This window comes from Mustela erminea, chromosome 8, assembly GCF_009829155.1.
Source record: "Mustela erminea isolate mMusErm1 chromosome 8, mMusErm1.Pri, whole genome shotgun sequence".
NCBI classification, from domain to species: Eukaryota; Metazoa; Chordata; class Mammalia; order Carnivora; family Mustelidae; genus Mustela; species Mustela erminea.
This window is the reverse complement of record NC_045621.1, coordinates 2998475-3025331: the sequence shown is the minus strand read 5'-3', so window position 1 is coordinate 3025331 and position 26857 is coordinate 2998475. Positions and strand designations below refer to the sequence as shown.

The 26857-nt window shown below is 36.5% G+C and overlaps 1 protein-coding gene across 6 annotated transcripts in view; it reads left to right on the top strand.

Annotated features, from left to right (window-relative positions):
- The window catches only part of HIBCH (3-hydroxyisobutyryl-CoA hydrolase), a 95872-nt gene that overhangs the window by 24460 nt on the left and 44555 nt on the right, over positions 1 to 26857 (top strand). For 3 of the 6 annotated variants that reach the window (XM_032354172.1, XM_032354174.1, XM_032354173.1), the window contains 5 exons: positions 672 to 826; positions 1192 to 1329; positions 2952 to 3036; positions 5690 to 5770; positions 12296 to 12348. In XM_032354172.1, the coding sequence (XP_032210063.1) occupies positions 1195 to 1329; positions 2952 to 3036; positions 5690 to 5770; positions 12296 to 12348 (354 nt within the window). In that variant the 5' untranslated portion in view covers positions 672 to 826; positions 1192 to 1194. The remainder of the gene's footprint in view (positions 1 to 671; positions 827 to 1191; positions 1330 to 2951; positions 3037 to 5689; positions 5771 to 12295; positions 12349 to 26857) is intronic. The other 3 variants (XM_032354176.1, XM_032354171.1, XM_032354175.1) reach the window with 1 other exon arrangement.

Here is a 26857-nt window from a genome sequence, read left to right as displayed (position 1 = left end):
AACCTTCTGGAAAGGGTTCATCATTCCAGATGCCATTAAAAACATTCATGATTCATGGGAAGAGGTAAAAGTATCAACATTCACAGGAGTTTGGAAGAAGTTGATCCAACCCTGAGGGGTTCAAGACTTTAGTGGGGGAAGCAACTGCAGATGCGCTGACTGGAGTCAGCAGTAGAACCTAAAGATGGGACTGAGTTGCTGGCAATTTCGTGGTAAAACTTTAATGAATGAGAAATTGTTTCTTATGAATGAACAAGGAAAGGTGTTTCTTGAGAGGAATCTGCTTGTGAGGGTGCTGTGGAGATTGTTGGAATGACAGCAAAGGTTTTAGACTCGTTACTTAAACCTGGTAGATAAAACAACAGCAGGGTTTGAGAGGATTGACTCTAATTTGGAAGCTCTGCTGTGCGCACGATGTTAACAGATGCATTGCGTGCTCCGGAGAAATTATGAAAGCAAGTGTCAGTCAATGCAGCAAACTTGACTGTTGTCTCATTTTAAGAAATTACCACAGCCCCCGCCCAACCTTCAGCACCTTCCGCCCTCAGCAGTCAGCAGCCATCCACACTGAGGCAAGACTCTGCAGCGAAAGGAGTCTGACTCACTCACTGGGGGTGCAGGTGCCGGTTAGCATTTAGTAGCAATGAAGTACTTTTTTTTTCTTTTCCCAGGGTCAGCGTTATTCAGTCGTAAAGCAAGGTCAGCACAGTCAGCAGGCAGGTTTAGACTTCGGAGTTGATGCTGTTTTACCACGTATTTAACTGGGCTGCTTCGGTGTGGTCTCTTCTCCGCCTTTAGTTGTGGACTTTGTTCTGTCAGTCTTCAGGTGGGTTTCTGGGGTGTTTGGAATGACTTGGTAGTTACCCGGTTGTGTTTGTGGGACAAGATGAGCCTGGGGATCCTCCTCCTCCACCATCTTCCTCTCAATAAGTCCCTTCTGAATTCCGATCTGTACATTGCTTTTTCAGACCTAGTGTTACTCCATACTTAATAGGCTACAGTATTGCATAGAAATAACAGTACATGCATTTGGAAAACAAAGCTCATCTGACATCATTGCAATATTTCCTTTATTGTGATGGTCTGGAACCGAACCCAGAGTATCTGAGGTGTACCTGTACATGGTTTGATGTTGGCTTGTGACAAAACCCGAATGAATTTTATCCTAAGGTTATACTTTTTCTTCCACAGAGGATGTCTAAGCACACGGATGCCGCAGAAGTACTGTTGGAAAGAAAAGGTTGTGCAGGAATGATAACACTAAACAGACCAAAGTTCCTAAATGCACTGAATCTTAGTATGATCCGGCACATTTATCCACAGCTCAAGGTTTGTAATTGCCCTAAAGAAATTATATGGATCCTTTTAAAAGTGTATTTCAATAGAATATTCCTGGAATTCTCTTCCATAGAATGTCTGAGATCAGCACCCAAGCCCTGTTGATTTCTTGTCTTCCGGGCTTTCCCTGTGTGATTATCTTGGAGCCTCCCTAGTGACAGGGAGGCCTCCTGAGATAGCCCCTTCCACTTTCACATAGCTCCAACTTTCTGACCTTTTCACCAGTGATACTGGTTTTCTTGGGACATAAGTAGAGAAATCAATTTCCTTACATGTGATGTTTTTTTTTTTTTAAATAAATGAGACAGGGAGAGTGAGAGAGAGAGGGAGAAGGAGAAGCCGACTCTCTGCTGAGCAGGGAGCCCGATGTGGGGCACCGTCCTGGGACCCTGAGATCATGACCTGAGCCAAAGGCAGGCACTTAACTGACTGAGCCACCCTGTCATGTCCCCATGTGACAGCTTTTTGACAGCTGTTTTTGAACTACTTGGGCAGCCTGTCTTAGAGAAGGCCATAAGCCTTACTCTTCTAAGTGAACTGCGTGGTGTAGTGGAAAAGCATGACTCACAGCCCAACTACTTTGTTTAATACTTGGATTTCTTTTTATTAACTGTGTATCTTGGCATGTTAATCTCTCTGTCCTTCATTTTCCTCAGCTGTGAAAGGGGGATGATTCATCTCACACGATTGTTGGGGCGATGTAGTGAAATAGCGTGCCTCACATGGTCAGCCACAAAGAGTGGTTCTCCCCTGCTTACCGGTTCCTTGATTTTTCATTTGATGAGTCTCTCTTCCTAACTATGTGTCTGTTTGGGACACTGTATAATATGTCTTTAAAGGTAATAAAGAGAAATGGGCCAGGACTTTCAGATTGGAACTAGACCAGTGTGGAGGCAAGTAGAAACTTCATGTTAGAATGCCATATTCCTGTTAACGTAGTCCAGTATTTTATTAGCCTTTCACACAGCCACATCTGTTCAGCTACATCTCTTCCAAATGTGTTTCTATTTCTGTTCTCAAGAGTAGTATTTATAGAGTTCCTGTTAATTTTTCTCTCTCTGGCTAACCGGTTTTTTAGTCTTTTGTTTGTGTTTTCAATTTCCATTGGCTCTTGACTCTTTCGTCCTGCTTACTTGTTAGCTGTCCTCACCGACCTCAGATCACTTCAAGACTTGATCATAGCCGTGCTGTCACTCACTCGATTGCCTATAAATTTGTCAGTGGGACAGAGCCTTATGTCACCACAATAGAAAGGTTCTTATTCTATTTTTTCACCAGATTTATAAGCTTCTGTAACATATTTTTAAGCTCATATTTTTTTTTATTTTCATCTCAAAGTTGTCATGGTAAAGATTTCAGATGCCATCATGTAATTTGGATCACAAAATGTATTCATCTAGTAACTTATTGAAATAGTCTCTAATTTATGTCAGAAAAGAAAATGAAGTTGGGATCCATTCTTTTGGATGTACTTTATAAAGCTTGTACTTTGTAGGTACTGATATATATCTATCTATATAGATGTATATATGTATGCATATATATGCAAATAGATTTTTTTTATAGTTTGTATTTATAATATGCTTTTATCATCTTCTTTTATATTTGGCTAGAACTGGGAACAAGATCCTGAAACTTTCCTGATCATTATAAAAGGAACGGGTGGAAAGGCTTTCTGTGCTGGGGGAGATATCAGAGGTAAAAACTCCTCCCGCCCAATCTCATTGTTTTTTTTTCCCCACAATAGATTGACAAAACTAACAGGACCTTTTTGTAATACTTCGTAATTTGCTTTACATCTTAGAATTTTTTTTATTATAATTACTTAGCCATTGTAGTTAATATTAGAAAAATGAAAATAACATTTAAAAAAAAATTACATATATCCTTCATATATCCAGTTTCTCCCTGAATCATCCTAAACAAAATGCCCAATTATGCAGTGGGAGTCCACTTTTTATTTTAGGTTAGCTGGTATTCAGCAATTCGGTTTGTCATATAACCTGACAGTCTGGCCGTGTTGTGGCTTGTCATTCTCCAGATATGACGTTCCTTCACATGTTTCCTTAACCGTGCCCGTGCTTACCCCTAGTGCCTGATCCCAAAGCAAGGATGTACTTAATTATAGAATTCATCCTGTTGCTAGTACATTTTTACAGCTGTTTAAGTAAACATGCTGAGATGAGATAAAAAGATGAATTTTCCTTTCTAGTTCTTTAGGTCAGTCTGTATACATTTAACTATTAAAGACAAAAGAGAGAAGAGATGTTTGGTCTCAGGGTCAAAGTCATGTACTTCTCACCACTGGTTATCAGTATTTTGTATGTACTGAAAACATTTAGTATTTTGTTTGTTAGGGAACTGGTAGAGTCCAGCAATGGTTTTTTCTTCGGGTTTTATGTCTGTTTGTGTGTATGTGTGTGTATATCTGTATATCTATATCTACATGTATATACACATGTATATATAAATATAGTTTTTTTTTAATATTGTGTTAATGGCAGTATGGTTAGATTGATCTAGATACCAAATTTACAAGTTTACATAAATCATGATATTTGTGGGTTATTTTTTTAAGATTCACTTATTTATTTATTTGACAGAGAGAGAGAGAGAGAGAGAGAGAACACAAGCAGGGAATAGGGAGAGGGAGAAGCAGGCTCCCTCCAAGCAGGGAGCCTGATGCCGGGCTGGATCCCAGGACCCTGGGATCATAACCTGAGCTGAAGGCAGAGGCTTAACTGACTCAGCCACCCAGGTGTCCCAACTGTTAAATTTGGGATGGGAAGAAACAAGCTTGATTTCGGACATAATTTCAGATACCTATTAAATTTATGGTAATTGAATTTTAATTTTTAATTCCATCAATTTTTATTCTATTTTTAATTTTTCAATTGCTTAGATTTGTTAACTGAATTGTGTTTGAGTTTGTTTTGCCCACTACATGAATATTTTTAAAATACTGTTTTCCAGCATGGAGCTAACTTTTCTTCTGGAGTTGGGTCTGTGATCTTGTTAGTTTACAGATGGGCAGAGTCTTATGTATTGTTTTTAGCTTCTTCTAACTGAGCTATTTTCCATATAGGCCTAACTTTATATTGATGTTTGGAAGTATAGTTACAAAGTACAGATTCATTTTAGTTGAAGTGTATAAAGCAGTGATCTTCAGTTCCAGGAAATTCAGTTGCTTTTAAGATCACAGTCCAAGATGATAAATGGGCACTCAGAAAAAATTTTTTTAATGTGATTATGAATGTCATTTAATTTTAACTTCTGTGGAATTAATTGATTAGAATAAAAAAGGAAATCAAAGATTTTTGAGGTAAAAGAGCTTCATTCCATTAGCAATATAATTTGCACTCTTGTCCTTTTAGAATTGCTGAATATGAAACAAGAGATGAGGGTTTGGGGGTGTGCATGTATCAGTGAAAGCCCCAGAAGGACAAAAATAGACACTAGATCTTTCTTTTAAAAACCAGGAAAAGAAGTGAACATTTGGAACATTTTGAAGAAAGATATATCAGACTTCTAAAATTAGTCTAAAAACCTATAGTCAACGATTTTTATGTAACTCTAGCCCATAGAAGAAGAAATGTGTTTTTATTTTAATTTGTATTGTAATCAATAATTCTTAAAAGATTTAAAGACAGGAAGACATAGGAGCTTACAGGGTATGGAAGAGAATGGTTTGAGAGTAGTCTTACCATTGACTGGAACAGGAATGCGGTAGATGCTTAATAAATGTTTCATGGTGAAATGAATGTGGCAGAAATACTTAACTAGATGAATATGTTATAGAATTATGAGTGTATGTACACACATGCACACAAATACTTACATTTTTCTGTATGTATAATGTATTTTGTCTTAAGCCATATTACCATTGGAAATGTATATCCGGTAAATGTTTATTCAGGTGCTACAGAAAAGAGTCAAAATGAATTTTGTAGCAATGTGTAAGTTCTAAATTAGGTATAACAATTTGTAAGAAGTCCTTAGGAACTTTTGCCTTGAAGTTTTGACATTAGGCGATGGCGCTAGGGCTAACTGTGTCTGTGGAATGGACACCAAAACTTTTAACAAACCATTCTAGAGTTTCCCCAGTACTTAATATCACAATATTTTAAATTTATTCTCTTTGACTGTATTAACTAGAAAGCACTTTTTTTTTTTAAAGATTTTATTTTTAAGTAATCTCTATACCTGCCATGGAGCTTGAACTCACAACCCTGAGATCAAGAGTCGGGATGCTCTACCAACTGAGCCAGCCAGGCACCCCACTAGAAAGCACTTTTAAACAAATTTGTAATCCCTTTTTTTTCCTTGCCTTCATTTTTTTTTTTTCTTATAGTAATCTCCGAAGCTGGAAAGGCAAACCAGAAGATAGCTCAAGATTTCTTCAGAGAAGAATATACACTGAACAATGCCATTGGTATGTGTGCTCCACTGAGAGCTTTGAAAATGGAATCAAGAAATAAGCCGCGCAGTATGAATTGTTAAAATGTGTCAATAGACACTCTTGTTTGCTTTTTTATATACTTTGTCAGGCATAAATAAAGCTGATAATTTGGCTCATTCCAGGACAATTCACACTTCAATATTAGTAAGCTATATTGAATTACTGTTTGTCCTACAACCAATATGAACACATGGATTCTGATCGTATGACTAACTTTCTTGGAAAACAAAAACTTGGGTCTCTGTTTTCTATGTAAAATGAAATATCATTTCTTTTTTTTTTTTTTTTTAAAGATTTCATTTATTTACTTGAGAGAGAGACAGTGAGAGAGAGCATGAGCGAGGAGAAGGTCAGAGGGAGAAGCAGACTCCCCGTGGAGCTGGGAGTCCGATGCGGGACTCGATCCCGGGACTCCAGGATCATGACCTGAGCCGAAGGCAGTCGTCCAACCAACTGAGCCACCCAGGCGTCCCTGAAATATCATTTCTTAATGAAAGGGTTTTCATAGTTGATGTTCCAGAGTTCACTGGAATTGAAGAAGTACTTTTATCAAATGTGTATTTCAAATGTTAAATTGTAGAGAATAACGTAATAGTTATGTACCCATCAGCCAGAATTAATAGACATTAATATTTTATTTTTGCTTGATGTTTTAAGATTTATTTGAAAGAAATATAATTCTACAGGTTTTAAGCTTCAGTCCACTTTGGTGCTTTCCTCAGTACCACTTTTTTTTTTCTCTTTCCCCAGAAGCAACCATTATTTCTCCCCAAGAAGTAATCATTGTCATTAATTTTTAGTGTATCCTACTAGACCATAGTTAATATTTTTGTGACATATTTATGAAAAATGCCATTACTCTGTTTTTGAAATTTATGTAAGTAACGTTTTACTGTATATACTACTCAAAGTTGTTTTCTTTCTTTCTTTCTTTCTTTCTTTTTTTTTTTTTTAAGACTTATTTATTTGACAGAGAGAGCACAAGCAGGGGGAGCAGCAGGCAGAGGGAGAGGGGGAAGCAGGCTCCCCACTGAGCAGGGAGCCCAATGTGGGGCTCTGGGGCTTGATCCCGGGACCCTGGGATCATGACCTGAGCTGAGGGCAGATGCTTAACCAATCGAGCCACTAGGTGCCCCTCAAAGTTGTTTTTAATAACATGGAATGTAACTGTTCCATAGTTTTCTGTATTATGACTATACCCCTCTGGGCTTATCTATATCTATATTAATTGATATTTACGTTTTTTCAAGTTTTTACTAGTACAGATTGTTATGTATGTCCTGTTAGTGTCTATGTACAAAAGTTTCTCTAGAAATAATAGAAGTAGAATGAATGGATCATAGTTGATATGTCTTCAGTTTTTTCCAGATTATTCTCTAAAGTAAAAGATTTTATCTTCTGCATGTCTTTCCATCATTTTTTCTGTTAAACTTTGTATGTCTGATATTATGACTTTAATTTGCATTTCATTGAATATTGGTAAGATAGAAGGTGTTTGTGTTAAGTAATATTTAGATTTTCTTCTCATCCTTTGTTCATCTTAATGTTGGATTGTCTTTTTCTTACGATGGTGTATGTCTTTATATATTCTGGATTCCTCACTTATGTAGATTGTATGTAGAACACTTCTCTCTGCTACTTTAAGTTATCTTTTGGTATATACAGGTTTTTATTTGATGAGTTGAAATGTATCCATTGTTTTCCTGAATGATTTCTGCTTTTTTGCATTTAAAAAAATCTATTAACACAGGTTTTTAAGACGTTTCCATATTTCTTTTAATAGCTTCGGTATTTTGTTACTTTAAGTCTTTAACGTACTTGAAATTATTTTTTGCATGTGACATCATTTAACTTTTATTTTTCAACCAGAAAGCCAGAGGTTGTAATGCCTTTTATTATAAAGTTCATGCCTTTTTTACTGATTTTAGTGATACCTCTGTCGTACATCAAGTTCTTAAGATGTGACCTAGTCTGTTTCTGGGCTGCTTTGTTCACTGGTCTGTTCTTACGATGAAACTACAATGTCAAAATTATTACAACTTTGATATGTTTCTGTTTGGTAGTTTAAGTTGCCCTTGTTTCCTTTAGAATTGTCTTGGCTGCTCTTGGGGTTTTGATCTTCTGAATGAGTTTTGGAATTATTTTTTCTGGCTCCAGAGAAGATTCCGTTGCAGTTTTGATTGTGATGACAGTTATAAATTAATTTAGGGTGATTTGACATCTTTCACATTGAGTCTTCTCATCTATACATGCAGCATATCTCTTTATTTATGCAGACTTAGAAACTTACAGAATCATAATTTACATACCGGAAAATTCCCCCATCTCAAATAATTCAGTAACTTTTAGTAAACTTGTGTGACTATCACCCTAAACAATTTTGGAACTTTTAACCAGATTTGAGTTTTTATGTCCTTTAATAATGTTTTGTAACTTTATCCATAAATAAGTTGCTGCCTGTTTTTTTTTTTTTTTTAAGTTTTATTCTTAGGTAGCTTACTTTTTTTATTAGTATATGTAATGGTAATTTTACTGTCACATTTTGTAATTTACTGTTTTTGGCATATTGAAGTGCTTTGGATTTTAAAGTTCGTTCTTACATCCTGCAACCCTGCTGAAATTTATTCTGATGATATTTCTGTAGATGCTCTTGGCTTTGCTACACAGGCAGTTATTCCATCTGTACGTATTTTTTTCACTTCTGTCTTTCCATTCTTTATATTATGACTTTTCTTATATTTTGGCTGGGACCTCTATTGTAATGTTGAATGATTGTGTGTTGTCTTATTTCTGAGTCCATAGAAAAGTTTTAAACTTTCAATTTTTAGTATAATCTTTTTGTAGAGATTTTGTAGATACCTTTTTTTTTTTTTTTTTTACCAAGTTACAGATATTACCTCTATTACTAATTTGTTAAGGGTGTTTCGTTTTTTATATTCAGTGGTAGTGGTGGTGCTTATTATCTGTTTGAACATCCACTTTCATTGACTTTTTCTCTCCCTTTCTTGGAAGGAATTTATTGACTTCCTCGCTTAGCAGATAGTTTTTCTAGTTATGTTTTGTTTAATCTAAAAGCTCTTTAGGATGAGCTTTTATGCAAGTAGTCCATTTCATAAGTTATGTGGGCCAGAATTTATTTCTGACTCAGAACATCACATTTGCTCACAATCACTGGCTGTAGCTTCACTCAGCTATTGATTTTGAGTTTATTCTGGCACTGGTGTTTTTGTTTTTTGTTTTTTTTAATTATTGTGTTATGTTAGTCACCATAAAATACATCATTAGTTTTTGATGCAGTGTTCCAAGAGTCATCATTTATGTACAGCACCCAGTACTCCCAGTAATTCGTGCCCTCCTTAATACCTACCACCAGGCTCACCCATCCTCCTACCCCTCCCCTCCCAAACCCCCAGATTGTTTCCTCAGAGTCCGGTCTCTCATGGTTCATCTCCCCCTCCGATTTGCTCCAATTCAATTTTCCTCTCCTTCTCCTAATGTCCTCCATGTTATTCCTTATGTTCCACAAGTAAGTGAAACTGTATGATAATTGACTCTCTCTGCTTGACTTAATTCACTCAGCATAATCTCCTCCAGTCCCATCAATTTTGGTATAAAAGTTGGGTATTCATCCTTTCTGATGGCTAAGTAATATTCCATTGTATGTACGGACCACATCTTCTTTATCCATTCGTCTGTTGAAGGGCATCTTGGCTCTTTCCACAGTTTAGTGATTGTGGACATTACTGCTATGAATATTGGGGTGCATAGGACCCTTCTTTTCACTACATCTGTATCTTTTGGGGTAAATACCCAGTAGTACACTTGCTGGGCCATAGGGTAGCCCTATTTTTAATTTTCTGAGGAATCTCCACACTGTTTTCCAAAGTGGCTGCATCAGTTTGCATTCCCACCAACAGTGTAAGAGGGTTCCCCTTTTCTCCACATCTTCAATATTTGATGTTCCTGCCTTGTTAACCTTTGCCATTCTAACTGGTCTAAAGTGGTATCTCATTGTGGTTTTGATTTGAATTTCCCTGATGGCCAGTGGTGATGAACATTTTTTCATGTGTCTGTTAGCCATCTGTATGTCTTCACTGGAGAAGTGTCTGTTCATGTCTTCTGCCCATTTTTGGATATGATTATCTGTTTTTTTGGTGTTGAGTTTGAGGAGTTCTTTATAGATCTTGGATATCAGCCCTTTGTCTGTAGTGTCATTTGCGAATATCCTTCTCTCATTTTCCATGGGTTGCCTCTTTGTTTTCTTGACTGTTTCCTTTGCTGTGCAGAAGCTTTTTATCTTGGTGAAATATGAAAAGTTCTTTTTCGCTTTTGCTTCCTTTCCTTTGGAGATGTGTATTGGAAGAAGTTGCTGTGGCTGATGTCGATGTCTGGCACTGGTGGATTTCCTTTGTTTGGCTTTGAACTTGGATGTACATCACAATTTTTTTTTTTCATGGAATTACTGTGTATTTGAAGTAGGAGTGGGGAAAATAGGCTATTTCTTGGTTTAGCTCAGTGAGCCAGTTTGAATGAACTTCTCTCACTTCTTTAAGTCTGAAATTCTACATATCAGGTTTACTTAGAGTGGCTTCTTCATGTGGCTAATGAGAACTTGAATGGGACTAGTGTGACCAAGAAACTGAATTTTAAATTTTACTTAATTGTCATTTTAATTTCAATAATTTTATTTGGCTAGTAGCTACAATATTAGTACAGTTACATACTAAATAAAAGGAGATGGCAGAAAACTTTGAAGAAGTTTAAGGAGTTTGATTAAATATTAAAATACAGAGGGAAAGCCTTCAAGGATTAATTTCTATACCTTATAATGATATATTTTGTTTAATAAGGAATGTGACAAATTCTGGCTTTATTCCCTGCATCAGTTAGCTTCTCATATTTTATATCTGAAATATATAAATAGCTGAAATGGGGTGTGTGTATATATCTATCCCAATCAATAGAGAAATTTCTTTCTGTAGTTTTTAGGGAATTTCAGTTTCCTAAGGAATTATAGTTCAAGATTGAAGGGAATTATAATTCATGATTGAAGGCTATAGAAGTTGTGAACTTGCAAATACGAAATTAGGATGAAACTCATTCCAGAATTAGGACTTGATGGTTTGGCAAACTAGAAATATTTACCGAACTGCTAGATGGATTGAAATTGCAGTTTTATCCTTCCACATTGCTTGGGAATATTACTCAGACATAAAAAAGAATGAGATCTTGCCATTTGTGACAACACGGATGGATCTAGAGGATGTTATGCTAAGTGAAATGAGTCAGAGAAAGACAAATACCATATGATTTCACTTACATGTGGAATCTAAAAATGAATAAACAGCAGAACCAGACCTGTAAATACAGAGAACAAACTGATGATTGCTGGAGGGGAGGGGAGTGGAGGGGAAGTGAAGTGGGTGAAGAGGGGAGTGAGCATGCAGTCTTCGTGTTACGGCATGAATAAGTCACAGGAACAAAAGGCACTGCACAGGGGACATAGTACGATTATAATGGCGTTGCATGGTGACAGATGGTAGCTGCACTTGCGGGGAGCTTAACATAATATATATAAACTTGTGGAATTAGTCTGTTGTACACCTATAACTAACATTCTGTGTCTACTATACTTCAATTTAAAAAAAAAGTCTAAAACTGAAGCCAGAAAAATTGAATTTTTATATTGGTCTTCAGTAAGTAAGTAATATTGGCAACAAGCAGTAACAGAAGTTCAGTGATTTACATTTTTGTTATGTTATAAGCAACTTCCCCTCTCAGAGGGAGAAAAAAAAAAAGGGAAAGAACACAGTAAAACTTTACAGAATTTTTGAGCTGAAAGGAACTTCTGAGGCCATATATTAAATCTCATTATTTAATAGATGAGGAAACTTACTTATAAGTCATATACATATATATGATATGCACATAAACATTAACTTCTGTGTATATGAACGTGTATACACCTAAAGCTAGTATATTTATTGAATGGCCAGTACGTGTGTGTGTGTGTGTGTGTGTATCTCATGCCAGTATACATATTGAATATAGTGGATTTGCCAGTTAATGACAATGATGAGACTGGAATCTGTGTCCTCTAACTCCCAGTCCTTGCTTTTTACTGTGTGTGGCACTTCCCTTTGTATTGAAAATAAATTATGTTCCTTAAAATACAACTGTGTATATAAATATCCATGGCTTAGAAGGTAAATCTTAATTATATTTTTCAATTGCTGAGCTCTAAAAGGCTTTCATTTGTTTTAGGTTGAAGTGTTGAGTTGTTAAATGATAATAGACAGTCAAGATTGTGTCAGGATTGACATTTTAAAAAGAACATATTTCTGAAGCTGTGTATTTAGCCTCTTTGATGTTTCTTTCAAAAATTTCCTAAAGACAATATTCAGAGTTCATGTAACACGAGATTTTTGGAAAAATGAATGTATTTTAAACATCATAATTAATTATAGCTCTGGGTTTTTTTTTTTTTTTTTTTTTAAGGTTCTTGCCGGAAACCATATGTTGCTCTTATTCATGGAATTACAATGGGTGGGGTAAGTACACTGTCTTACTCTCCTCATTGATATGTGAGTTTACTAAAAATAAATTAATCATTACTGATCAGAAGTGAGGCCATGAATATAATACCATAGAACCCACTGAAAAAAAAATCCTGTTTGGACTTTGGATCTTTTCAGGTTTAGGATATAATATTTGCTTTTAACACTTTTAGATGATCGTCACCAAAAGAATATGTTCTTAATTAAGTTATATACTACTTTAGCGTCTTGAATTAGCAAGCTTTTTTAACCAACAGAATGGGTTGAATTTTCTGTTACGTTGTTACAAAGAGTCCTTTTTCTACTTATAAGTAAACTGATGGTTTACGTATAAGCTTGCAACAGCTTCAGAGAAGAAACTGGAATGTTAAGGGATTTTTAGTCTGAATCTTGGGGATGTGTTTGCCTAACTTATGTCTATTGCACAAAATCTCGCCTTAGTGAAAGTGTCTGGATACTTTCTGAAGTTCTCTGAAAAAACTATCTTTCTTATCAATTGACAGAGTATTTCTTTTATGTCTGTATAATTACAAAGAAGTCTTAAATGTTTCTGGCCTTGAATAACTTGATGTAGAGTTGGAAAAACATGAAATAATGACTGGAAAGGGGAAAATTGTATGATACTAGCTATACCAAAGACAAGCCTTTAAGGAAGTGAGAAGTCAGAATGGGTCTTCGTGGCAGGAAAAGGTAGGATTTAGATAGGTAATAGGAGGCTGAAGGGAAGAATTTCAAAGATTCCATGTTCAAAGTTTCAGAGATTAGTCATTGGGAATATAAGAAGTCTCCTTCTTTTTCTGATAGAACCAAACTAGATAAAGCTCTTGGGCACTGGGAGTTGCATAGATCTTGCATGTCATTATGGGAAAGGACTCAACTAGCAGGTGTGGTGAGAAAGCAGGATCAGGGGGCAACGTGTACCTCTTGGCTTGTTAACATATACAGAACGTGAGTGGATTGTGCTTTTTTTGTCAAGGACATGTTACCGTGAGGAAAAGACTGAAGAAAAAAATCCCTGAAAAAATATTGCAGAATAAGAGGAAGGAAAAGAATTGAAATTTGAAGGAACAGCTGCCTTGTGAATGTGCAAGGAACCTGGAGAAAATGAAAATAAAAACAACATTGGGCATACTGAATAACGGTGAAAAGATACAGCTTGCATGAAATGGGAAAGACTGCCCATGAGGAGACAGTGAGCTCAGAGGAGAGGCAGAAGGGAACGCAAGGACGGGTGAGGGGAGTAGCAAAACTGACATTCCCCTCAGGCCAGTAGATTAGAAGGTGAATTTAATATTCTAGGTCAAGAAGCTGTATCTGTGGAGGACAAACTTGAAAAGCACTAACTGTAAAAGGACAAGGATGAAAATGGTAAGAAGAAACATTTTGAGGTAATGAATACAGAAGAAGGATATTAGGAACCCAACAAAAGAATATTTCATGGGAAGTAAATTAAGCACTTGGAATAAAAATAATGACCTCATATAAAGATGACTTTCTTTAATTTCAAAACAAAAACAACTCTCAAACCTGCACTATATTTAATATATATAATGTATATAATTAAGGGAAACACACTCTTTCAGCGGGCTGAAAAGAGATCCACATTTAGAGAAAAGCTGAGGTAAGTTTTTCTAAATTACAAGCTTTAATGGAAAAAACCTGTAAGTGTCTAGGCCAGGGAGTAGAGGTGAAGGAGTAGTTAGTGAATACAAGTTATATACCAAGGAATGTAAGTCAATTCTGGTTTCAGAGTTTGTTACACCAAGTGCCAGAAGTTAATAGATTGAGAAAGCTGTGAAATAAAGTCGTTAAGACTCAAGAGTTTCCTACCCAACCAAGTTGTCATTTGGTATAATTGTAAAAGAATATTTTCAGAAAGGAAAGGGCTTAGAAAATATGTTGCCTACATACCACTGTTGAAAATATTTCAATCACTACTTGGTCTAGTTGACCAAAAGATAACTCAAGTTTAATAGCACAAGACTAATGTTGATATGAAAGGATGGATGAACTGTCCTTTGTACTATCAATGAGCAGAAATTCCATTTTTCATAGGAGCCTGAGAAGAGTTATGGCTCTGTCGTAGTGCATCTGAGTGAATTGGCTGTGCTTTTTAGCCTCCATGGTATCTTTCAGTTGGTACAGTGGTTGCACACATTCCTATTTATGTTACAGTCAAGAATACTCCAGTTATTTCTAAAGAGAAGACTGTAGTAAAACAGATCAAGATAATGTCTTGAATAGAGGGAGTAAAGGTGATGCTGCTTCTTTCTAGTGGTCTGTTTCTCTAGTTAATGAGTATGAATGACCTCCAAAATAAAAATGAAAAAAATATATACTTCATGTTAGCCTTAATGAGAATACCACCAGAGAATTAAGTTTTAGTGCCCTAAAGCAGTGGTTTTCAAGGTGTTATTTTTGCAGTAGCAGTAGCAGCAACATTTAAAGAGTTGGTTAGAAATACACATTCTGGGGCCCTACCCCAAAGTCAGACTCTAAGGCTGTGGCCCAGTGGTCTGTCTTAACAAGCCCTCCAAGTGATTCTGGGTCATGCTAAGTGTGAAAACCATGGCACAAGGCATCCATTGTATGTCATGAATTAACTTCTCTCATATTTGTCCTGTGTCTCTAGAATGGTACCAGTTACGTACCATCCTTGGGAAAATTGACAAAATAGCCAAGTCATGAGAAATCCCTTAATGAACACGGTTCTTTTATATTACATATTATCAGCCCCTTCCACCCCCCAAAAAACCCAACAACCCGTATATCTAGATCCCATCAGCTCCGCCCAGCAGCAGCTTTGCAAATACTCCATACGTAATTCATTCTTAGAGTGAAATTCTAACCCGTTTGTGACCATCCTAAATACTACTATGATTAGATGTGATTTCTTCCTCCATTGACTTCTGGATTCAATCTGTACTTCAAATTTGGCATTTATACTTTGTTATTATGAAATATGCCCAAATATGTTAGAAGGTCTTTTAAGGGCAAAGGCTGTCATTGTCCTCTTTTTTTTTTTTTTAAACCATCTCAACAACCAGGAATGCACAGTATTTATTTATTTATTTATTTATTATCTTTCCACTTTAAGTAATGGACATATTATGTATCCTTTGAAAATATGACGTTTACAGACTTGAAGTGAACCAGTTCTTTCTTTTCTTCTTTCTTTGTAGTGGTATTTTGAGTGTATCGTGGTTTTAAAGGCTAACTTTTCATGTCTCAATTCAAACTGTGCTTAATCTAAGACTCTCATTGAACTCTTCCTTTTGAAAATATAATACTTTAGGGCCTTCTGGATGGGTCAGTGGTTAAGCCTCTCTGCGTTCAGCTCAGGTCATGATTTCAGGGTCCTGGGATTGAGCCCCGCATTGGGCTCTCTACTCGGCAGGGAGCCTGCGTCACCCTTTGCCTGCCTCTCTGCCTATTTGTGATCTCTCTCTCTGTCAAATAAATAAAGGTAAAAAAAAAAAAAAAAAAGAAAAGAAAAAGAAAGAAAAGAAAATACGGTGCTTTAAATATTGGCTTTCAATCTTGGCTGTATTTTAGAATCCCTTGGAAGACTTAAAAGTTCTAGTGCCCAGGCTTTACTCACTTCACAGAATTATTAAATCAAGTACTGGAATGGGACCCTGGTGTTTTGAGAACTCTTTGGTGATCCCAGTGTGTAGCTGAGGTTATGAACTGCTGATCTACTAGTGATTCTTAACCAGTGTGTGGGTCAGGATTATCTGTGGACCTTCAGAATCCCCTGGGACATTGTTTTTCACAGGTTAGCTGTATCAGAATCACTTGGAGGGCTTATTGAAATGCAGACTCCTCCCACCTTCATTCCAGTTTTGTCCCTTTGAAGTGTGGTCCAAGAATTTGCATTTCTAAAACGGTCCCAGATGATGATGCTCCTGATAGTGTGGGTGAGTCACTTTGGGAATCACTACCACAGGTGCTGAGAACATGTAGTGTGTTATTAAAAATCCTTTATTTTCAGAATTGTTAGAATTTTAGTGTTATATAAAATGTTTCATATAAATATATCTTTAAATCTTAATACAGAAGTATAGAATAAGAGCAAATATGGCTTAAGGTGTACAAATGGTAATTGTTTATTCTTATCTTGATACTGATCAATAAATTGTTTCTCATAACGTAAGAAAGAATTTTGTTAAGGAAACTTGAACAGTCCAAAAGATGGCACCATAGAGCTTTTTTTTTTTCCTTCTCTTTTTACTCTAGAAAAAGTTTTTTCTATCAAGGACAATAATAGTTTTTACCATCTTTTGTTATCTATCATGAAGAGTAAATAGCACAGTGCATAGTAGATGAGATGGCTAGATTCCATTATGTTTCAGATTTGAACATTTACTCAATATTTTGGTCTTTGGTAAAGTAAAAAAATGTTTCTTTTTAAAATTTTCTTATTTTTATTAATTTTTATTTTTTTCCATATCCCAGCTACCCTCTCCCTACCCCCCCTAACCCCCAGCAACCCTCAGTTTGTTTTGTGAGATTAAGAGTCTTACGGTTTGTCTTCCTCCCCATCCCAGCTTGTGTGCTGCTTCCCTTGGTTGATCACAATTATTTAAGGTTATGTCATTCCAGTGTTTCTGCAAGAGATGAACGATATTTTTGAATAAAAATGCAAAGGAATAGTTCATTCTGTTTTGTAGAAAGATTTTTAATTCCTTTCCCCTTTATTTTTAAATATCTGAATTCATATTTTCTCAAGTTAGTATATGTAGACAAATGATTAAAAACCAGTATTACTTTTAGGTAGATATAGAACAGAACAGTGTTTAAATTTTTACTCCATATGCTTAGTACCACCCATATTTCCCTCTGAACTGAACTCGATTTAAAGCACTTTCAGTTTCTTCCTTTCTCCTTTTCTCCATTCCTTCGTTTCTCCTCTCTCACCACGATGCATTTTACAATAATCAGGTTAACTCCCCCAAGCCAGCTCAAAACATGGGTGCAGTATGGTATTGTCTCTCTCAAAGTGGTAAGATGCTGCTGGCAAAGGGCTTTGTGATCAAAATAATGGAAAATTTAAAGTTGTGTTTTTTGGGGGTAAAGATTTTATTTATTTGATAGAGACACAGTGAGAGGGCATACAAGCTGGAGGAGAGGGAGAAGGAGAAGCAAGCGTCCCGCTGAGCAGGGAGCCCGATGTGGGGCTTGATGCGGGGCTTGATCCCAGGACTCCGAGATCATTACCTGAGTCAACTGAGCCACCCAGGCACCCTGGAAAATTTAAAGCTTTAAGGCATACTTTAGAAAGGGGTATATTCAAAGTAGTAGAAAAGTGGGCATTGGAGTGGGAATAGTGAGTGTAGGCAATACCCCCGTGACTTTGTGGGACACAAGCTAACCACGTGGAAAATTGACTAGCGCTCAGTTACTGAGTCAGATTAAGTTTAATCACTCCTAAATGTCATTGAGATGTCCTTTTTTAATGAGAAGAATTGATAGTCCTCAGAGATTAAATTATATTAAGGTCCTACAAAGGTCTCTGAGGAAATAGTTGCATCTTCAGTTTTAAAAAGTATTCTGTTTAGTGATATTTGATATTTTTGATATTTAGTGATATTTGAATAGACATTTTAAGAAATGATTTTAATTATAAAATGCTGTTTTTTTGTAATACTCTTTAGTTACTTAAGAACCTGAGCCCTTACAAAAAAAGAGATGCAATGATTTTATTAACTAAAGAAGATTTTTGAAGAAACTTCGAGTTCAGCTTACTTTGGTATACTTCGCCCCACCACCGCCACCATCATTTAATATAGTACTCTTTAATGTGTTTACCATTGTGTAATGAAAACACGGAGACATGCGTGGGCCATGCCATTTCTTAAATTTATTTTATTTTTTTTTATGAGAGAACAAGCATAGGGAGGGGAGGGGCAGAGAGAGAGAGAGAACCTTAAGTGGGCTCCATGCCCAGCTCAGAGCCCGACATGGGGCTTAGTCTCATGACCCTGAGATCGTGACCTGAACCAGAATCCAGAGTCGCCTGCTTAACCAGCTGAGCCATCTGGGTGCCCTTAGGCCTTGCCATTTTTATTAATTTAATTAATTTTTTAAGATTTTTATTTGAGAGAGAGAGTGAGAGCTAGAGAAAGAGAGCGCACACACGTGTGAGTACGCACACACAGGGAGAGAGAGAGAAGCAGACTCTGCTGAGCAGGGAGCCCAATGTGGGGTTTGAGCTCAGGACCCTGGGATCATGATCTGAGCTGAAGGCAGATGCGTAACTGACTGAGCCACCCAGGTACCCCAGGATCATGGGGTCCCAGGACTACATATAGTGTGTGTGTGTGTGTGTGTGTGTGTATGTATATGTGTATATGCATACACACATATATACATATACATATTCACACACACACACACACACACACATACATTTTCTTTATCCAGTCATCTGTGGGTAGATGTTTTCATAACTGACTGTTGTGGGTGATGCTGCAGTGAGCATGGGAGTATAGATAACTCTTGGAGATAGTGATTTTGGTTTTTTCCGGTATTGTCCGGAAGTGGAATTGCTGGATCACATGGTGGTTCTATTTTAATTTCTCAGGGAATCCCTCCATACTCTTTTTCACAGTGGCTGTACCAGTTTGCATTCCCACCCATAGTGTACTAGGTTTCCCTTCTCTTCACACCCTTGCTAGTATTTATTATCCCTTTTTTTTTTTTTTAAGATTTTATTTATTTTTTTGAGAGACAGTAAGAGAGAACACATGTGCAGGAGCGGGGGGAGAGGGAAGTTCACCGCTGAGCGGGGAGTCTGATGCAGGCCTTGATCCCAGGAGCCTGGGGTCATGACCTGAGCGAAAGCAAACGCTTAACCAAAGGAGGCACTCATGTACCCCTTTGTCTTTTTGATAATAGACATTCTAGCAGGTGTGAGGTGATATTCCAGTGTGGTATTGATTTGCATTTCCCTCATTTTATTGATGTTGAACACCATTTTTGTACTTTTTGGCCATTTTTTGTGTCTTCTTTGGGAAAATGTCTCTTCCGTTTATTTTTTAATCAAATTGTTGGGTTTTTTTTGCTATTGAGTTGTAGGCGTTCCTTGTGTATTTTGGGTATGAAGCCCTTTTTGGATATATGCTTTGCAAATATTTTCTCCTAGTCCATAGGTTTTTTCATTTTGCTCATGGTTTCCTTTGATTAGAAGAGGCTTTTAGTTTGAGTAATCCACTTGTTCGCTTTGCTTTTGGTGTCACGTCTAAAAAATCTTTGCCAACGCCAATATCAAGGAGTTTGCCCATGTTTTCTTCTAGGTGTTTTATGGTTTCAGGTCTTACATTCTTTAATCCATTTTGAGTTGATTTTTTGTGTATGCTGTAAGATGGGGTCCAGTTTCATTTTTTCCTATGTGGCTATCCAGTTTTCCCAGCACCCTTTATTGAAGTAACTGTCCTTTCTCTATTGTATATTCTTGGCTCCTGTGTTGAAAATTAATGGACCATATATATGTGGCTTTATTTCTGGGTTCTCTATTTTCCATTTGATCTGTGTGGCTTTTTTTTTTTTTTTTTTATGCCAGTGCTGTTATGTTTTGATCACTACAGCTTGTAATATAGTTTGAAATCAGGAAAGGTGATGTCTCCATCATTGTCCTTTCTCAAGTTTGTTTTTGGCTTTTTGGGGTCTTTTGTGGTTCTGTACAAACTTTGTTCTATTTCTGTGAAAAATGCCATTGGAATTTTATTAGGGATTGATTGCAATGTATCTGTAGGTTTCTTTGGATGGTATGGACATTTTCTTTTCTTTTTTTCTAAATGACTAAAAGTTTATTTTACACATTGAATATACATAAGAAATACCAAAAAAAAAAAAAAAAAGTACCAAAGAACAGACTCCAAACTAGGGATAGTACAGACATTTTAACAGTATTCTTCCAATCCATGAGCACAGAATGTTTTTCCATTTGTTTGTTCCTTCTTCAATTCCTTTCACCCATGTCTTAACAGTTTTCAGTGTATCTTTCAGCTCCTCAGTTAAATTTGTTTCGGGGTATTTTCTTCTTTTTGACGTAATTGTTAATGGGATTGTTTTCTTCTCTTTCTGAAAGTTTGGTGTTAGCATGTAGAAAAAATACAGCTGGTTTTCATGTATTAATTTTGTTTCCTGAAACTTTATAAAATTATTCTATTCTAAAAGTTTGTTTGAGGGGGAAGTCTTTAAAGTTTTCTAAAAGTAGTGTCATGTCATCCCTAAACACAGTTTTATTGCTTCCTTTCCAGTTTGGATGCCTTTTATTTATTTTTCTTGCCTAATTGCTTGGGTTAGGACTTTTAGGACTATATTAAGTAAAAAGTGGCAAGAGCAGATATCCTTGTCTTGTTCTCCATCTTAGAGGAAAAGCTTTTAGCTTTTCACTGTGGAGTATAACGTTAGCTTTGGGTTTGTCACGTATGGCCTTTATTATGTTGAGGTACATTCCATCTATACCTAAATTGTTGACGGTTTTTATCATGAAACAATGTTGGATTTGTCATATGTGACTTTTCTGTATCTATTGAAATGATCGTATGATTTTTATCTATGGAGATGATCATGTGACTTTTATCCTTCATTTTGTTAATGTGGTATGTCATATTGATTGATTTGCATGTTTTGAACCAGCCTCGCATCTCAGGAATAAACCCCACTGGATCATGGTATGTGATTCTTCTAATGTAATGTTGATTTGAGTTTGCTAGTATTTTGTTGAGGATTTTTGCACTGTTCACCAAGAGTATTGGCCTGTAATTTTTGTTTCTTGTAGCATTCTTGTCTAGTGATAGATACTCATATTGCTAGGTCAGCTTGTGTATGTCAGGGTGACCTCATTTCAGATACATCAATATAACTCACATACAGATTGGGCTCTGTGATTTTTTTTTTTTTTTTAAATTCAGTTTAGTTAACATGTATAGTACTAGTTTCAGGGGTAGAATTTGGTGACTCATCAGTTGCATAGAACACCCAGTGCTCATTACATCAAGTGCCTCCTTAATGCCCATCCCCCAGTTACCCCACCTCACTACCCACCTGCCCTCAGCAACCCTCGCTTGTTTCCTGTGGTTAAGAGTCTCTTGTGTTTTGCCTCCTTCTCTGTTTTTATCTTTTTTTTTTTCTTCCTTTCCACTCTGTTCATCTGTTTTGTTTCTTAAATTCCATGTATGAGTGAAATCATATGGCATTTATCTTTCTCCGGCTCTTATTTTACTTAGCATAAGACCCTCTAGTTTCATCCACATAAATGCAAATGGTGAGGTATCATTCTTTTTGATGGCTGAGTAATAGTGCACTGTGTGTGTGTGTGTGTGTGTGTGTGTGTATCCCATATCTTCTTCATCCATCATCTGTCAATGGATAGTTGGACTCTTTCCACAATTTGGCTATTGTGGGCATTGTTTCTATAAATACTGGGGTGCATGTGCCCCTTAGAACCACTATGTTTATATTCTTTGGGTAAGTACCTAGTTGTCTCTGTGATTCTCATTTGTCCTTTGCAGTTTTAGGGTAGAAGCTGCCAGTTGCAAGTGTGATGAAAGTAGACTTGAAGTTGATACGCAAAGGTAAAGGGTTACCATCAGGACTAAAGAAAGGTACTGCAGTGCATTTGCCCTGGGAAGTAAAAATAAAAAGAACTATATTGACAGGTGAACTTCTCTACAGAGAAAGCAATAAAATTATACTAAAAGTGGAAGAATAATTAGAAAAGAGAATATGAAATAGTAGTAAGACTGCAGGGGCTGTGCAAGGAAGAATTAGGAAATTTCCCTTGGATATTACTAAGTGTGTAGAGTATGTGCTTATATTTATTCATTTTTATCTGTATTCACTGTTGACTTTCTCCAAGTGTAGATGATTATATTCTTTTTCTTGCTAGAGAGGAGTAGAGTCTCCTTCTCTCCTTTGGTACTCTATGATTTCCTTCTGCCTTATTAGGGGAGAGTTAGGCTGGCTTTTAGCTGCACAATTTCTGATCATATATATATATATATATATTTATATGTGATATGTATGTGTTATATTGGACACATGTATGGGTATAATTATAAATATGCATATATTGGGGGATGTGCTCATTGAGGTAAAAAACCTTGAGTGTCAATCTAGGAGGTGTGTATTTTCAGGTTATTTCAAATGTATGCTTTAAGTATGACATACTAGAATTTTTCTATTTCCTGGATTTAAAAAAATTGAAACATAATTGACCTATAATATTGTATTAGTTTTAAGTATGTAACATAATTATTTGGTATGTGTATAAACTGCAAGATGATTACCACAGTAAGTTAACATCCATCACCACACAGGGTTAACAATCATCTTTTTTTCCTTGTGATGAGAGCTTTTAAGATTTACTCTTTTAACAACTTCCAAGTGTCCTCCTGGTTTTTTTATTAAAAACTATACCTGAAGAATGGTAGACCATTAACATGTAAATATTTATACTTCAGTTATTTGTTTCTGCTGAATATCCTTTTCATCCAAATATAATATGAAATATGCATCAAAAGCAGGAGGGAAATTTCATTTCATGCTGATCTCTGCAGTCTATTAAAATACATTAACATTATATAATCAGTATATTAGTATCATTAATATGCAGTACTAGCCTATTACTGTTAATGGAAGAAGCACAATAAAGTCTTTGTTTTTACTGTGGAGCCTGCTGATCAGACTGCAGATCTAAGGCATGTGGACCCAGAGATACATTATGAAAGTCATCTTATAGTCATGATCCTAACTTTCATATTGTAATGAAATTATGATGGAAACCTATTTAAATCTCTAACAAAAATGTGCACCTATTTCAAAGCTCTGTTTATAATCCTGAGTGATGATGAGAGACGGCTCTCCCATACTCTGATACTGTGAGGCAGTGTTCGTTCTGCGTAGGAGCTTCCTCATTGTTCCTGACGAGAATTTAAACCCGTGACCCTTTGTGTGAGCCTTAGTCACATCACCCCATTGTGTGACTTTCTGAGTGAGTTGCTTTCATAACGGTGGGTGTTGGCTTTGTTTACTTTGTAACATTTATTTTTAATTTTTTTTTAATTAAAAACTTTTTGTGAAGCAGCTTCAAATTTTACAGAAAATATGCACTAATAGTACAGAGAACTTCTACGTAGTCTCCGTATTCCCTGTGACTTCTACATTTGTTTTATCATTCTTTCTTCTCTCCTACCTCTGTGTCTTCATAGAGGTTAAAATTTCATTTTTACCATTTGAGAGAAAGTTGAAGACGTGATAACTGTTGTTAAATTGTTCAGTAGGTATTGTCTAAGAATAAGGACACCAAAATCAAGAAATTTAACAGTGACCCAGTACTGTTCTCTGGAACATTTCTTTTTCAAGCACCTAGTTTAATTGTTCTACATATGTCCTTGTTTGTTTACTGGGGGGTTAATCTTGCCATTAATATAAATTATGGAGTTGTTGACTTTATCTTAAGTTAACTTTACATATCCTTGTAATTATCAGAGCACCTGTGTGGCTCAGTTGCTTAAGCATCTGACTCTTGATTTTGGGTGAGGTCATGATCTCAGGGTCATGGCATCAAGCTTGTCCACGTGCTTAGTGGGGAGTCTGCTTAAGATTCTCTCCCTCTCCCTCTGCCTGCCACCCCTACCTGCCCGAGCTCTTGTGCATAGCAGCATGTGCGTGAACACTCTCTCTCTCTGTCTCTAAAATAAACAAGTAAAGCTTTTAAAAAATCTTTATCCATTTTTTAAAAATGTTGCTTTTTGTTTCAAATAGTATATTATCTGGAAATACAGAAATGATGCTTATTTCTAACGGCTAATTAACATAATTTTGAAGGATTTAACTGTGCTTTTAATTATAATAAGGTCTTTTTTAAAGCCTTAAATAGAGCTGTGCCAGCCTTTTCCCTTTACTGAACAGTCTAAAAATTCATCTATGTCTGTTAATTAAAAAGCAGTCTTAGGGGTGCCTGCGTGGCTCAGATGGTAAAGCATCTGCCTTCGGCTCAGGTCATGATCCCAGGGTCCTGGGATTGAGCCCTGCTTCTCTTCTCTCTCTCTGTCTACTGCTCCCCCTGCTTGTGCTTTCTTGCTCTGTCAAATAAATAAACAAAATCTTAAAAAAAAAAAAAAAAAGTTTTAGATTGCCTAAATTTTGCCTTTTTTTTTTTTTTTTTAAGATTTTTATTTATTTGACAGAGAGAGATTATGAGTGGTCAGAGAAACAGGCAAAGAGAGAGGGGGAAGCAGGCTCCGTGCTGAGCAGAGAGCCCTATACGGGGCTCGATCTCAGGACCCCGGGATCATGACCTGAGCTGAGGGCAGAGGCTTTAACCCACTGTGCCCCAGGATTACTTCAAATAGTATGTAAATGCACCATAAACAAAAATAACAAATTAGACTTCAAAATTAAGAACTTCTTTGCATTCTAAGACATCACTAAGAGTGAAAAGGCAAACCACAGACTGAAAAATAAGTCTTGGAATGTCAGTATCTGACAAAGGAATCCTGTTTAGAATGTAAAAAGAACTTCTATAGTCCATACAAAAATCCAGTGCAAAAATGAACAGTAGATCAGAGTAGACATAGCATAGGGATACCCAGATAACAAATACAACAAACATTCAACTGCATTAGTCAAGGAAGTGGAAATTAAAATCACAATGAAATACTAACATATACTCATTTAAATGGCTAAAATTATGAAAGACAAGTTCAAGTATTTTTGAGGATGGGGAATAACAGACTCATATAATGCTGGTGGAGTAGAAAATTGGTACTACTGCTTTGGAAGAGTGCCATTTAAAAAAATCTATTTATGTATTTTTAAAAATATTTTTTATTATTTTTCTTAACATATAATGTATTATTTGCTTCAGGGGTACAGGTCTGTGAATCATCAGGCTTACAGACTTCACAGCACTCATCGTAGCACACACCCTCCCCAGTGTCCATAACCCCACCACCCTCTCCCTAGCCTCCTTCCCCTGGCAACCCTCAGTTTGTTTTGTGAGATTAAGAATCTCTTATGGTTTGTCTCCCTCCTGATCCCATCTTGTGGAAAATTGTTATTTTTAAAAGTTAATTGAATTTGTTCCTTTGACCCAGTAGTTTTACTCCCTGGTATGTACCCAAACAAAATATGTGCACTTACACACCAAAAGACATGCATGAGAATGGTCACTGAATCATTATTTGCAGCAGCTCAAAGCCAGAAAACCTAACTTGCTACTTATAGTAGAATAGATCAATAAGCTGTTTATTCGTCCAAAGGAATGCTGTGCAGTGAAAAGTAATGGCTGCACACATGAATGAATCTCACACAGAGATGACTGAAAGACAAATACTATATGCTCCGTGATTCTAATTATATCGAGATAAAATCAGAAAGCATAAATCTTATTTTGTTGGAAGCCAGGGTAGTGGTTGCCTGAAGGATGGAGGGAGTAATGACTGACAGGGTACATGAAATAATTTCTGATCATTTTTCTCTACATTCTGGCTACATGGGTGTGTTAACTTTGTGGTAATTCATTGGACCTGTATACTTACCATTTGTTACTATTTGTGTATTTTTGAATGTGTATTATATGTCAATTAAGAAATTTTGCTTTTAAAAGCAGAGAGAGTCAACTATCATATGGTTTCACTTATTTGTGGAGCATAACAAATATCATGGAGGACATGGGGAGTTAGGAGAAGGGAGTTGGGGTAAATTGGAAGGGGAGGTGAATCATGAGAGACTATGGACTCTGAAAAACAATCTGAGGGTTTTGAAGGGGCGGTGGGGTGGGAGGTCGGGGTACCAGGTGGTGGGTATTATAGAGGGCACGGATTGCATGGAGCACTGGGTGTGGTGAAAAAATAATGAATACTGTTTTTCTGAAAATAAATAAATTAATTTAATTAAAAAAGAAAAATGAGTATGGCTGACCTGAGTGCAAGTGAGGAAAGTAGAGAATTGTAAATTCCAAGATCAGGGAGCTAGAAAGGGCCCAGGCCATGGCCTTATCAGCCAAGAAGAGGAATTTTGGTAATATTGTAATGGGAAGTTACTGGAGAATTTTGGGCAGGAGAAAACCTTAACCAATATACACTTAATAATCTTACTTGGCTGCTGTGTAGAGAATAGACTGTGGCAAGAGTGGAAGCAAGAGCGCCAGGCCCAGGCAGAAGATCCTAGTGACTTCAGCTAGGGTCGTGACAGTGGAGATGGGAACCGTGGACCGATCCAAAGTATATTTTGGGGTCAAAGCTATAAAGACCAGTTCATAGGTTAGATTAAGAAATTAGAAAGAAGATGATGCTGAGGTTTTTTGCCTGAGAAGCTGGGTGAATGGTGGTGGTATTTACTGAGGGAGTAGCACATTTAAGGAGGTATCAAGAGATTTACTTCTGATGTCTGAACATTGAGAAAAGTACTAGATGTTTAAGTGGAGACATTAAGTAGGCAGCTAGATGTAAAATTCTAGAGAAATCAGGATGGCGAAATGATTTAAATC